This window comes from Oncorhynchus gorbuscha, linkage group LG13 (assembly GCF_021184085.1).
Source record: "Oncorhynchus gorbuscha isolate QuinsamMale2020 ecotype Even-year linkage group LG13, OgorEven_v1.0, whole genome shotgun sequence".
Taxonomy (NCBI): Eukaryota; Metazoa; Chordata; class Actinopteri; order Salmoniformes; family Salmonidae; genus Oncorhynchus; species Oncorhynchus gorbuscha.
The window spans coordinates 95782280-95797577 of NC_060185.1; the positions used below are offsets into that span (position 1 = coordinate 95782280).

The following is a 15298-nucleotide window of genomic DNA, read 5'->3' on the forward strand; positions in this document are numbered from 1 at the left end:
GTTATTATATCTTAATGGTGATTTTAAGTGCAGCATAAAAAAAGATGTATGAAAAAAACTGTGTGATTGTACAACCTAAATGTACATCTTTCAACCAGGAAGCAGTAACATTCAACCCGGAAGCAGTAACATTCAACCAGGAGGCAGTAACATTCAACCAGGAAGCAGTAACATTCAACCAGGAAGCAGTAACATTCAACCAGGAAGCAGTAACATTCAACCAGGAAGCAGTAACATTCAACCAGGAAGCAGTAACATTCAACCAGGAAGCAGTAACATTCAACCAGGAAGCAGTAACATTCAACCAGGAAGCAGTAACATTCAACCAGGAAGCAGTAACATTCAACCAGGAAGCAGTAACATTCAACCAGGAAGCAGTAACCAGTAAGGGTCCATTGTACACTGGTCAAATGTACTGCACTATATAGGGAATAGGGTGCCATTTGTGATGAACTCATTGATAACCTACTGACTACCTGTGGAGGTAGAAGAGGCAGGCGGATTTCGGCCAGGAGCACCCCAATGTCCTGCTGGCGATGCTGAACGTCAAACCGCACCCACATCATCAGAGCCTGGAAGACGGTCTCCTCATCTGGTATGTTTATGTCGTCACTGGCCAAGAGTTTGACGATCTCAGCAGTAGGAAGCAGGAGAAACTCCTGGTTCTGAATCACCTCTGGGAAGTGCTCCTGAAACAGGGATGTAATGTAAACTTAGTGGGAAAGGGAACAATACTGCAACCCAATCTTACAGATGAGGGTCACCAAAACCCTGCTTTCATCTGGACGTTGGGTTGCAAAATACAAAATACCATTTTCAGGTGTTGCCTGGATAGAAAAGACAATGTATAAATGAAAGAAGACATCACTTGTTGCACTTGTAGAAGTTAATAATTCATTGGGTAAGTAAGTGCATTTAGGTTCTGCCCCTGAACAGGCAGTTAACCCACTGTTCCTAGGCCATCATTGAAAATAAGAATTTGTTCTTAACTGACTTGACTGGTTAAATAAAGGTAAAATAAAAAAATAATAAAAAGGTTGATAAATCGGTTAAGGGTAAACGTTTTGTCGGTAGGTGGATTGTTGTTTACAACAAATTAATTATCCATGTACCCCGAAACCAGGAGTAGAATTATACATTCTTGGAGAACGTGATTAAGAAGCTGTCAGTCTCAGGAGCTAAATATACAGTCAATACCGACCAAATGCCTCATTTGTTACTCGGTTGATGGATTCTCAGAATTTGACTGACATAGGAAGAAATCTGTCGATAAATCGGACGGTGAACTTATTTAAACCTAATGAGCAACAAAATGTGGACATCAATGCTGCTAACATGGGCCAACATGACCTCTAAGCCACAGAGCGGAAAGGGAAGGAAAGGAAAGGAAAGTAGGGTGGGGGGGGTGTGTACCTAGTCAGTAGTAGAACTGAATGCATGTTATCAGATCTCTATGCTAGTAGAGAACATAGTGACAACACACTGCCAGAAATGTAATTAATACAGATGTTCTGATTTCATAGCAAGTGATTAACTGTTAGTCTGAGACTTAGTCAGTATGGGGTCAAATACACCGTAACAGTCAGATTGGTGCTAGGTTAGCACCAATCTAGGTTAGCAAATAAAGGGTTCAATCTGGAGCTCGCTATACATCTTTCTATAGATTCATTTTCCTGTTGTTGGCCATCATCCCAGGCGGCAGCGTAGCCTAGTGGTTAGAGCGTTGGACTAGTAACTGGAAGGTTGCAAGTTCAAACCCCCGAGCTGACAAGGTACAAATCTGTCGTTCTGCCCCCGAACAGGCAGTTAAAGTTAACCCACTGTTCCTAGGCTGTCATTGAAAATAAGAATTTATTCTTAACTGACTTGCCTGGTTAAATAAAGGTAAAATAAAAAAATAACCAGGCTATAAACACAGTACATATACTATGGCTTTGTGTTATTGTCTCTACTAAGTGTCTTCAATGACTCTCTCTGGATGGTATATAAAAGCCCTTTATGCTGCTTTGTAATGTTCAACATGCAGGAGATATAAAGGACTAGAACCAAATCTGTTGTCTAGGAACAAGACCCTGAGCTGTTATCTATTGCACCAGCAATAATAAATGTTGACACATTTAACATTTGCTTAGATGCAAGTGCCCGAACAATTACGAAAAGTAAGCATTATTAATTTAATCATTAATCTGTTACAAATTACAGTTGGCTTCACAGAATCTATCATGATTGGGCTTTAGTATCTTAGCAGCGACAAGCCTAATGAAATGAGTCTCCTTCAGTGATCTGTTCTGGTAATCGAGAAGGACAGATTTTACAACTTACATACTGTTATTTGACGTTGGTATAGATTCATTATTTGTAATTACCATCAGCCAGAATGCTGACAACAACTTAATACATTGATTCTGCTGGCTACACTGCAGACTCTTCGATTCACAGACATGTACAGAGTGAGTTCAAAATGGAACCCTAATCCTATATAGTGCACCACTTTCAACCAGAGCCCTATTCCCTATATAGTACCCTACTTTAGACAAGAGCCCTATTCCCTATATAGTGCACTACTTTTAACCAGAGCCCTATTCCCTATATAGTGCACTACTTTTAACCAGAGCCCTATTCCCTATATAGTGCACCACTTTCAACCAGAGCCCTATTCCCTATATAGTGCACTACTTTTAACCAGAGCCCTATTCCCTATATAGTGCACTACTTTCAACCAGAGCCCTAATCCCTATATAGTGCACTACTTTTTTAACCAAAACCCTGTGTGCCCTGGTAAAAAGCAGTGTACGATATAGTGAATCGGATGCCATTTCAGACACACCCCACATTCATTCTACAAGAAGACAAACCTGAGGTAAGAATCAGTGGGGAAAAGAAACCTGTCTACACAAGAAGAAAGATTTTTTTAATGTGCATGAGATGCTTTGGTTGAGTTTGTTTAGTTGAAACAGATATTCTAGCATCAATTAAAAGGGCACTAATCTGAAATGTTTTTTTTTTTTAAAGAAGGCCAATTCTGACAAAAGCCTACTGAAATCTAACATGAGGACTTTAACTTAACAACAGGGCCTTGGTCAAAGAAAACAGGTCAAGGTTTAGGACACAGTATGATTGAGTCTATATAGAGGAAAAATTACACTTCCTCTCACAAAGGAACAGGATTTCACAAAACATAGAACATCCATCCAGCGGAAACTAGTGGAAAAAAACCCATTCTTATCAAAATAACAAGCTGTTGATTCAGAAACCAGATGACAGTTGTACAGGAAGCTCTGTGACTCTCCGTCCGTGTACCAAATGGTACCCTATTCCCTATATGGTGCACTTGGCTCTGGTCAAAAGGTAGTGCACCATATAGCAAATAAGGTACAATTTGGACCATTTCTTCCATGTTCCTTATTGGAGGGATTGAACAGGAAGTGGTCGTGCATAGATGAAACCCACTGTCCTAGACAGGGCTCTATTTAAACAGAGGCCAGTTGATAGAACAACTATCTCCATTAGTTGTTTACTCCGTCAGCCGGAGACCGCAGAGGACATTATCTAGTAAATAAATACTGGATCTTCTCGATCCCGTGGAAAATGTTTGAAATAAATATTACCCCAACCTGCCTGTCAAAACATCAGCCGACATGTCTCAACGTTATTCGCCACAAATTAGCTAACCTTGATCCAAGAAAGGACAACACAAATGTATTTCAATCAAATCCTAGAGTTTAAAAGGATATTTGTACTTTAGCTAAGCATTCAATGACCATCCAACCCTAACATAATGCAACCTCCAAAACCTCCAGGAATACATGCAAACAGCCCCAAAAAACATATTTGAATGTCATTTTTTGTGGCGTTTAGGCTTTGTAAACCGGGTTAGATTCCTACCATAGTGTAGTTGTGGGCCACGTTGAGCAGATCCATGCATCCCTGGGCGTCAGCGAAGGAGCGTATCCCCAGGCAGTTGGATGGATGGAGTTGTTTCATGAGGAAGTTACAGCAGACCTCAATGACTTGTGAGAGCTGCAGAAGGCAGGCTGCAGACAATAGACTCTCTATGGTCTCCTCCTTCAATTCAAGGACACCTGCAACATTAACAAGATATGTTGTCACAGAGAACAATGGAAGTAGAGCTTCATATGAGCTCCCAAAACTTTACCAGGCCTGGGGCACAGGGGAGTAAATAACTAAAAACATCACCAGGCATTGGTTATCAGATGGAGAAAATAACTAAAAACATCACCAGGCCTGGGACACAGGGGAGCAAATAACTAAAAACATCACCAGGCCTGGGGTACAGGGGATAAAATAGCTAAAAACATCACCAGACCTGGGACACAGGGGATAAAATAACTAAAAACATCACCAGGCCTGGGGTACAGGGGATAAAATAACTAAAAACATCACCAGGCCTGGGGTACAGGGGAGTAAATAACTAAAAACATCACCAGGCCTGGGGTACAGGGGAGTAAATAACTAAAAACATCACCAGACCTGGGACACAGAGGAGAAAATAGCAGATTGACAGATGTGGGGATTTGATGCTGCCCTTTAACCACCAGCCGGCTCCATGGGTATTACTGGGTGGATACCTTCAAATGGCACCATTTTCCTCATTTAGAGTGTTGTTTTGACCAAGCCCTTTGGTCCGTGGTCCAAAGTAGTGCACGTCATAGGAAATAGGGTACCATTTGAGATACATAAATGAGTGTTGCGGAGTACTCACCAGTGTAGGCAAAGTGGACCAGAGATCTCAAGGCTTCTGGATCCACCCCCTCCATCTTGATCTCCTCCTGTTTGGCCTCTCTCACGTCGCTGGTGAACATGGCAGCAAAGTAGTCAGATACTGCACTGAGGACCAGTCTGTATGGGACAATAACAACAAGGTAGTAGTCAGATACTGCACTGAGGACCAGTCTGTATGGGACAATAACAACAAGGTAGTGGTCAGATACTGCACTGAGGACAAGTCTGTATGGGACAATAACAACAAGGTAGTGGTCAGATACTGCACTGAGGACCAGTCTGTATGGGACAATAACAACAAGGTAGTAGTCAGATACTGCACTGAGGACCAGTCTGTATGGGACAACAACAACAAGGTAGTAGTCAGATACTGCACTGAGGACCAGTCTGTATGGGACAACAACAACAAGGTAGTAGTCAGATACTGCACTGAGGACCAGTCTGTATGGGACAATAACAACAAGGTAGTAGTCAGATACTGAGAACCACTGTAGTGGGACAGAACCAGAAGATCAGACACAGCATGGGACAATAACAACAAGGTAGTAGTCAGATACTGCACTGAGGACCAGTCTGTATGGGACAATAACAACAAGGTAGTAGTCAGATACTGCACTGAGGACCAGTCTGTATGGGACAATAACAACAAGATAGTGTCAGGACCCGGTTACGAACCCGGGTCTCCGGAGTGAGAAACAGTCACTTAACCAACTGAGCCACGAATAGTCGGGCAGAACCCAGAAGATGAGGCAGACACAGCAGTACTTGAGACGGTGTAATTAATGAAGTAAAAAGTGAAGTTCAGGAAAACATGTAACTCCACAACCTCAAAAGGAATTCCACAAGAACAAAGGTAATCCTCCAAGACAAAAAGGTAAATCCACAAGGTGGAAGGTAAAGCACAAAAAGTCAAAAAAAAATACTCAAAAATAAATAAAAAGAACAAGAGATACAACTGAAGACCAGTACTGTATGGGACAATAACAACAAGGTAGTGGTCAAGACACAGATCAGGGACAATAACAGGGCTGGGTAGCTAACATACAAACACAGAGCAAAGAACTGAAAAACAAAGGGTTTAAATACAATCAGGGGAAACGAGGCACAGGTGCAAATAATAATGGGGATCAGGGGAAAACAAAAGGTCAAAAGGCACAATGGGGGCATCTAGTGACCAAAAACCGGAACAACCCTGGCCAAATCCTGACAGGTAGTGGTCAGATACTGCACTGAGGACCAGTCTGTATGGGACAATAACAACAAAGTAGTAGTCAGATACTGCACTGAGGACCAGTCTGTATGGGACAATAACAACAAGGTAGTGGTCAGATACTGCACTGAGGACCAGTCTGTATGGGACAATAACACAAGGTAATAGTCAGGATCAGAGGACCTGCACACACAACTGTATGGGACAACAACAACAAGGTAGTAGTCAGATACTGCACTGAGGACCAGTCTGTATGGGACAACAACAACAAGGTAGTAGTCAGATACTGCACTGAGGACCAGTCTGTATGGGACAATAACAACAAGGTAGTGGTCAGATACTGCACTGAGGACCAGTCTGTATGGGACAATAACAACAAGGTAGTGGTCAGATACTGCACTGAGGACCAGTCTGCACACAGCAACAACCAGCAAAGTAATCAGATGGCCCGTCACAAATGGCGTTCTATTCCATATTTAGTGCACTACTATCTGGTCAAAGGTAGTGCACTACAGTATATAAGTGTAGAGTCAGTCTGCACACACAACGTATCCAACAGCCTTGTACTGATGTCTTCATATGCATTGATTATCTGTTACAGGATGACATGCTGGGGGAGCTGTGAGGGAGTTGAGAGGGAGCTGTGAGGGAGCTGAGGGGGAGCTGTGAGGGAGCTGAGGGGGAGGTGTGAGAGAGCTGAGGGGGAGGTGTGAGTGAGCTGAGAGGGAGCTGAGGGGGAACTGAGGGGAAGCTGTGGGGGAGCTGAGAGGGAGCTGAGAGGGAGCTGTGGGGGAGCTGAGAGGGAGCTGTGAGGGAGCTGAGAGGGAGCTGAGGGGGAGGTGAGAGGGAGCTGAGGGGGAGCTGAGGGGGAGCTGTGGGGGAGCTGAGAGGGAGCTGTGAGGGAGCTGAGAAGGAGGCTGTTCTGGTGTACAAAGGCCAGTTTGAGTAGCACGTTTTTCTCATTAATATATGGCCTGTATTTACTATCCAAATGCTGCTCCATGACAGACATTATACCAGGTGGTATATCAGGCAGACATTATACCAGGTGGTATATCAGACAGACATTATACCAGGTGGTATATCAGACAGACAGTATACCAGGTGGTATGTCAGACAGACATTAATCCAAGTGGTATATCAGACAGACAGTATACCAGGTGGTATATCAGACAGACAGTATACCAGGTGGTATGTCAGACAGACAGTATACCAGGTGGTATATCAGACAGACAGTATACCAGGTGGTATGTCAGACAGACAGTATACCAGGTGGTATGTCAGACAGACAGTATACCAGGTGGTATGTCAGACAGACAGTATACCAGGTGGTATATCAGACAGACAGTATACCAGGTGGTATATCAGACAGACAGTATACCAGGTGGTATGTCAGACAGACAGTATACCAGGTGGTATGTCAGACAGACAGTATACCTGTCATGCAGGTGAAAGAGGACCCAAACGCGACTTAACAGAAACAGAGTTTATTAATGTTCAAAACGGAATAACTGAAATCCTCTAGATTTGTAGAGGGGAAAACAACTGGAGAAGCGGCCACAGACTGCAGGTCGCTTCGGGTAGGCGCAGGCCGTAGTTGACTGAGACACCTGCTCACACGCAGCGTCTGAAGAAGGCACAAAACACGACAGGACAGGGTGATACACAATCACGGCAAAAAACACGACAGGACAGGGCGAAACGCAATCACAGCATGGAATACAAAACAAGGAACCGATGGAACAGGAACGGATCACAAAGGAATAAATAGGGAGTCTAATCAGGGGAAAGGATCGGGAACAGGTGTGGGAAGACTAAATGATGATTAGGGGAATAGGAACAGCTGGGAGCAGGAACGGAACGACAGAGAGAAGAGAGAGCGAGAGAGTGAGAGAGGGAGGGGGAGAGAGAGGGATAGAACCAAACAAGACCAGCAGAGGGAAACGAATAGCATGGGGAGCACAGGGACAAGACATGACAATAAATGACAAACATGACAGTACCCCCCCACTCACCGAGCGCCTCCTGGCGCACTCGAGGAGGAATCCTGGCGGCAACGGAGGAAATCATCGATGAGCGAACGGTCCAGCACGTCCCGAGACGGAACCCAACTCCTCTCCTCAGGACCGTAACCCTCCCAATCCACTAGGTATTGGTGACCCCGTCCCCGAGAACGCATGTCCATAATTTTATGTACCTTGTAAATAGGTGCGCTCTCGACAAGGACGGGAGGGGGGAGGGAAGACGAACGGGGGTGCGAAGAAAGGGCTTAACACAGGAGACATGGAAGACAGGATGGACGCGACGAAGATGTCGCGGAAGAAGCAGTCGCACAGCGACAGGATTGACGACCTGGGAGACACGGAACGGACCAATGAACCGCGGAGTCAACTTACGAGAAGCTGTCGTAAGAGGAAGGTTGCGAGTGGAAAGCCACACTCTCTGGCCGCAACAATACCTTGGACTCTTAATCCTGCGTTTATTGGCGGCTCACCGTCTGTGCCCTGTAACGGCAAAGTGCAGACCTCACCCTCCTCCAGGTGCGCTCACAACGTTGGACAAACGCTGAGCGGAGGGAACGCTGGACTCGGCAAGCTGGGATGAGAACAGAGGAGGCTGGTAACCCAGACTACTCTGAAACGGAGATAACCCGGTAGCAGACGAAGGAAGCGAATTGTGAGCGTATTCTGCCCAGGGAGCTGTTCTGCCCAAGACGCAGGGTTCCTAAAAGAAAGGCTGCGTAGTATGCGACCAATCGTCTGATTGGCCCTCTCTGCTTGACCGTTAGACTGGGGATGAAACCCGGAAGAGAGACTGACGGACGCACCAATCAAACGACAGAACTCCCTCCAAAACTGTGACGTGAATTGCGGACCTCTGTCTGAAACGGCGTCTAACGGGAGGCCATGAATTCTGAATACATTCTCAATAATGATTTGTGCCGTCTCCTTAGCGGAAGGAAGTTTAGCGAGGGGAATGAAATGTGCCGCCTTAGAGAACCTATCGACAACCGTCAGAATCACAGTCTTCCCCGCAGACAAAGGCAGACCGGTAATGAAGTCTAAGGCAATGTGAGACCATGGTCGAGAAGGAATGGGGAGCGGTCTGAGACGACCGGCAGGAGGAGAGTTACCCGACTTAGTCTGCGCGCAGTCCGAACAGGCAGCCACGAAACGGCGCGTGTCACGCTCCTGAGTCGGCCACCAAAAGCGCTGGCGAATAGACGCAAGAGTGCCTCGAACACCGGGATGACCCGCTAACTTGGCAGAGTGAGCCCACTGAAGAACAGCCAGACGAGTGGAAACAGGAACGAAAAGGAGGTTACTAGGACAAGCGCGCGGCGACGCAGTGTGCGTGAGTGCTTGCTTAACCTGTCTTTCAATTCCCAGACTGTTAACCCGACAACACGCCCATAAGGAAGAATCCCCTCGGGATCAGTAGAAGCCACAGAAGAACTAAACAGACGGGATAAGGCATCAGGCTTGGTGTTCTTGCTACCCGGACGGTAAGAAATCACAAACTCGAAACGAGCGAAAAACAACGCCCAACGAGCTTGACGGGCATTAAGTCGTTTGGCAGAACGGATGTACTCAAGGTTCTTATGGTCTGTCCAAACGACAAAAGGAACGGTCGCCCTCCAACCACTGTCGCCATTCGCCTAGGGCTAAGCGGATGGCGAGCAGTTCACGGTTACCCACATCATAGTTGCGCTCAGATGGCGACAGGCGATGAGAAAATAAGCGCAAGGATGAACCTTATCGTCAGACTGGAAGCGCTGGGATAGAATGGCTCCCACGCCTACCTCTGAAGCGGCCAACCTCGACAATGAATTGTCTAGTGACGTCAGGAGTAACGAGGATAGGAGCGGACGTAAAACGTTCTTTTAGAAGATCAAAAGCTCCCTGGGCGGAACCGGACCACTTAAAACACGTCTTGACAGAAGTAAGAGCTGTGAGAGGGGCAGCAACTTGACCGAAATTACGAATGAAACGCCGATAGAAATTAGCGAAACCTAAAAAGCGCTGCAACTCGACACGTGACCTTGGAACGGGCCAATCACTGACAGCTTGACCTTAGCGGAATCCATCTGAATGCCTTCAGCGGAAATAACGGAACCGAGAAAAGTAACGGAGGAGACATGAAAAGAGCACTTCTCAGCCTTTACGTAGAGACAATTCTCTAAAAGGCGCTGTAGAACACGTCGAACGTGCTGAACATGAATCTCGAGTGACGGAGAAAAATCAGGATATCGTCAAGATAGACAAAAACAAAAATGTTCAGCATGTCTCTCAGAACATCATTAACTAATGCCTGAAAAACAGCTGGCGCATTGGCGAGACCGAACGGCAGAACCCGGTACTCAAAATGCCCTAACGGAGTATTAAACGCCGTTTTCCACTCGTCCCCTCTCTGATGCGCACGAGATGGTAAGCGTTACGAAGGTCCAACTTAGTAAAGCACCTGGCTCCCTGCAGAATCTCGAAGGCTGATGACATAAGGGGAAGCGGATAACGATTCTTAACCGTTATGTCATTCAGCCCTCGATAATCCACGCAGGGGCGCAGAGTACCGTCCTTCTTCTTAACAAAAAAGAACCCCGCCCCGGCCGGAGAGGAAGAAGGCACTATGGTACCGGCGTCAAGAGACACAGACAAATAATCCTCGAGAGCCTTACGTTCGGGAGCCGACAGAGAGTATAGTCTACCTCGAGGAGGAGTGGTCCCCGGAAGGAGATCAATACTACAATCATACGACCGGTGAGGAGGAAGGGAGTTGGCTCGGGACCGACTGAAGACCGTGCGCAGATCATGATATTCCTCCGGCACTCCTGTCAAATCGCCAGGTTCCTCCTGAGAAGTAGGGACAGAAGAAACGGGAGGGATGGCAGACATTAAACACTTCACATGACAAGAAACGTTCCAGGATAGGATAGAATTACTAGACCAATTAATAGAAGGATTATGACATACTAGCCAGGGATGACCCAAAACAACAGGTGTAAACGGTGAACGGAAAATCAAAAAAGAAATAGTCTCACTGTGGTTACCAGATACTGTGAGGGTTAAAGGTAGTGTCTCAAATCTGATACTGGGAAGATGACTACCATCTAAGGCGAACATGGGCGTAGGCTTCTCTAACTCTCTGAAAGGAATGTCATGTTTCCGAACCCATGCTTCGTCCATGAAACAACCCTCAGCCCCAGAGTCTATCAAGGCACTACATGTAGCGCCCGAACCGGTCCAGCGTAGGTGGACCGACAAAGTAGTACAGGACTTTGATGGAGAGACTTGAGTAGTTGCGCTCACCTGTAGCCCTCCGCTTACAGATGAGCTCTGGCTTTTACTGGACATGAATTAACGAAATGTCCAGCAACTCCACAATAGAGGCACAGGCGGTTGGTGATCCTCCGTTCCCTCTCCTTATTCGAGATGCGAATCCCTCCCAGCTGCATGGGCTCAGTCTCAAAGCCAGAGGGGGAGATGGTTGCGATGCGGAGCAGGGAAACACCGTTGATGCGAGCTCTCTTCCACGAGCCCGGTGACGAAGATCTACCCGTCGTTCTATGCGGATGGCGAGAGCAATCAAAGAGTCCACATCTGAAGGAACCTCCCGGGAGAGAATCTCATCCTTAACCACAGCGTGGAGTCCCTCCAGAAAACGAGCGAGCAGCGCCGGCTCGTTCCACTCACTAGAGGCAGCAAGAGTGCGAAACTCAATGGAATAATCCGTTATGGACCGTTCACCTTGGCATAAGGAAGCCAGGGCCCTAGAAGCCTCCCCACCAAAAACTGAACGGTCAAAAACCCGAATCATCTCCTCTTTAAAGTTCTGGAAATCGTTAGAGCAAACAGCCCTTGCCTCCCAGATAGCTGTGCCCCATTCTCGAGCCCGGCCAGTGAGGAGTGAAATGACGTAAGCAACCCGAGCTCTCTCTAGAGTATGTGTTGGGTTGGAGAGAGAACACAATCTCACACTGCGTGAGAAAGGAGCGGCACTCAGTGGGCTGCCCGGAGTAGCAAGGTGGGTTATTAACCCTAGGTTCTGGAGGCTCGGCAGGCCAGGAAGTAACAGGTGGCACGAGACGTAGACTCTGGAACTGTCCAGAGAGGTCGGAAACCTGAGCAGCCAGGTTTTCCACGGCCTGGCGAGCAGCGGACAATTCCTGCTCGTGTCTGCCGAGCATGGCTCCTTGGATCTCGACGGCAGTGTAACGAGCGTCTGAAGTCGCTGGGTCCATTCTTTGATCGGTTCCTTCTGTCATGCAGGTGAAAGAGGACCCAAACGCGACTTAACAGAAACAGAGTTTATTAATGTTCAAAACGGAATAACTGAAATCCTCTAGATTTGTAGAGGGGAAAACAACTGGAGAAGCGGCCACAGACTGCAGGTCGCTTCGGGTAGGCGCAGGCCGTAGTTGACTGAGACACCTGCTCACACGCAGCGTCTGAAGAAGGCACAAAACACGACAGGACAGGGTGATACACAATCACGGCAAAAAACACGACAGGACAGGGCGAAACGCAATCACAGCATGGAATACAAAACAAGGAACCGATGGAACAGGAACGGATCACAAAGGAATAAATAGGGAGTCTAATCAGGGGAAAGGATCGGGAACAGGTGTGGGAAGACTAAATGATGATTAGGGGAATAGGAACAGCTGGGAGCAGGAACGGAACGACAGAGAGAAGAGAGAGCGAGAGAGTGAGAGAGGGAGGGGGAGAGAGAGGGATAGAACCAAACAAGACCAGCAGAGGGAAACGAATAGCATGGGGAGCACAGGGACAAGACATGACAATAAATGACAAACATGACAATACCAGGTGGTATGTCAGACAGACAGTTTACCAGCTTGAGCAATTATGGTGCCATGTTTTCACATATAGCCCTGAATCCAACTTTGATTTACAAGTAGAATGGTTGGATGGATGGCTGGGTGTTTCAGTGATGTTGGGACACACCTCAGTGATTTACAGGTAGATAGACTGACTGGCTGGCTGGCTGGCTGGGTGTTTCAGTGATGTTGGGACACACCTCAGTGATTTACAGGTAGATAGACTGACTGGCTGGCTGGCTGGCTGGGTGTTTCAGTGATGTTGGGACACACCTCAGTGATTTACAGGTAGATAGACTGACTGGCTGGCTGGCTGGCTGGGTGTTTCAGTGATGTTGGGACACACCTCAGTGATTTACAGGTAGATAGACTGACTGGCTGGCTGGCTGGCTGGGTGTTTCAGTGATGTTGGGACACACCTCAGTGATTTACAGGTAGATAGACTGACTGGCTGGCTGGCTGGCTGGGTGTTTCAGTGATGTTGGGACACACCTCAGTGATTTACAGGTAGATAGACTGACTGGCTGGCTGGCTGGCTGGGTGTTTCAGTGATGTTGGCACACCTCAGTGATTTACAGGTAGATTGACTGATTAACTGGGACACAGCTCATGGATTCTCTATCTGCCCCTAACAGCTTCCACTTGTGTTCTGCATAACGACATCCAATTTGTTGAACCAGCGCATGAAAAAAATAGAAATGAAAGTATCTCATAAACAACATTTACAATTACTACCAACAGATAAAAGACTCAAGAGTTCTAATCGTGTTTCTGTCTCCGTCTGGTTTGCTTCACAAGTCTGCTGATGTAAAAAATCTGAAATGGGGAGTAATTATTAAAAGCTGCTAGCACAAGGAAATTAGTTTTCTTTGAGATGTGTTTAATATGAATACAGAGGATATTATGGTCTGTCCTCTACAGAACAACTTTTGTACATGCATGATATATTCAGGTTGTACTAACTGTCATGTAAATTATTTATATGTTATTTATGTTTTTTCGATTGCCCTGTTGAAGCCATGGAAACATGTTTTATCAATGTCTATGGGTTGTTGTTTTTTTGTGCTTTTTGAAAAATCACACCCACTCAGTAAACAGTCATTTCTGGGTCCTCAAATTGCTATCTGACGCAGACCCTTCTGAAATAAGAGCACCCCTTGTTAATTAGATAGTACTAATTCCTGTACAGTTGAGCAACGTCTTGTGTAGTCTGAGATGGTGGTCAGTGAAAGGACTCTTACATGTGGCTATCTTAATCATATTGGTTACCTATATTGTGTCCTACTTTTAACTAAAGCCCTATGGGCCGTGGTCAAAAGTAGTGCACTTTATGGGGAATAGGGTGTCACTTGGGACACACACATATTGATCCTGAAGTGTTTCCAGGAGAGCTCTAACCCAGTGGGCAGGTGAAATTACATTTAATAAGAAGAGCAGCAGGCACTGACCTGTGAGCCGGGATCTTATGATCTCCTGCTATCAAGACAACATCACACAGCTGCTTGTGCTGAAGATAGGTCTCCATCTTGCGAAAGGTCTCTTCCGCATGGTTTGTAGCCTGGAAGAACTCATCCGAGCCGTTGGAGCTCATCCTAGAGGAGGAAGAGGAAGAGGAAGAGGAGGAGGAGGAGGTGGAGAGGGTGGAGGAGGGGGAGGAAGTCGAGGTGGAGGAGGAAGAGGAGGAGAAGGAGGAGGAGGAAGAGGAAGAGGAAGAGGAAGAGGAAGAGGAAGAGGAAGAGGAAGAGGAGAAGGAGGAGGAGGTGGAGGGGGAGGAGGAGGAGGAGGAGGAGGGGGAAAAGGGTATGTGTAAATAATCATGGCTATAGCCCGACAGGGAAGAAGTTACATGACCATATAATGCTACTAATATCAATATTTTTGAGACCAGACATGGGACTGTGAATAGGACATATTATTTGAAGTGGAATGCAATGTGTTCCAACCCCCCTTTCTAAGAGTATATCACAATCAAAGTAACACAGTCAGCATAGTGATATGACAAAACCCAACTTGCTGTGCGGCAGGCAAACATCATTTTATAGGCTAAACCGGCATCTTTCAGTAAGTTACTATGTCAGAGGTACAGTAAGTTACTATGTCAGTAAGTTACAATGTCAGAGGTACAGTAAGTTACTATGTCAGAGGTACAGTAAGTTACTATGTCAGAGGTACAGTAAGTTACTATGTCAGTAAGTTACAATGTCAGAGGTACAGTAAGTTACAATGTCAGAGGTACAGTAAGTTACTATGTCAGAGGTACAGTAAGTTACTATGTCAGAGGTACAGTAAGTTACTATGTCAGAGGTACAGTAAGTTACTATGTCAGAGGTAATATAATAATAATATAATATATGCCATTTAGCAGACGCTTTTATCCAAAGCGACTTACAGTCATGTGTGCATACATTCTACGTATGGGTGGTCCTGGGTATCAAACCCACTACCCTGGCGTTACAAGCGCCATGCTCTACCAACCGAGCTACAGAAGGACCAGAGATAGAGTAAGAGGT

General features: G+C 46.2%; 1 protein-coding gene across 2 annotated transcripts in view; it reads right to left on the reverse strand.

Annotated features, from left to right (window-relative positions):
- LOC123994208 (kelch-like protein 4) overlaps positions 1 to 15298 on the reverse strand; it is a 49620-nt gene that overhangs the window by 14513 nt on the left and 19809 nt on the right. Inside the window, exons 2-5 of one of the 2 annotated variants that reach the window (XM_046296741.1) lie at positions 14237 to 14380; positions 4724 to 4860; positions 3886 to 4082; positions 474 to 689 (exon numbers count right to left, since the gene is read on the reverse strand). In XM_046296741.1, coding sequence (XP_046152697.1) covers positions 474 to 689; positions 3886 to 4082; positions 4724 to 4860; positions 14237 to 14380 — 694 coding nt within the window. The remainder of the gene's footprint in view (positions 1 to 473; positions 690 to 3885; positions 4083 to 4723; positions 4861 to 14236; positions 14381 to 15298) is intronic. The other variant, XM_046296742.1, reaches the window with a different exon arrangement.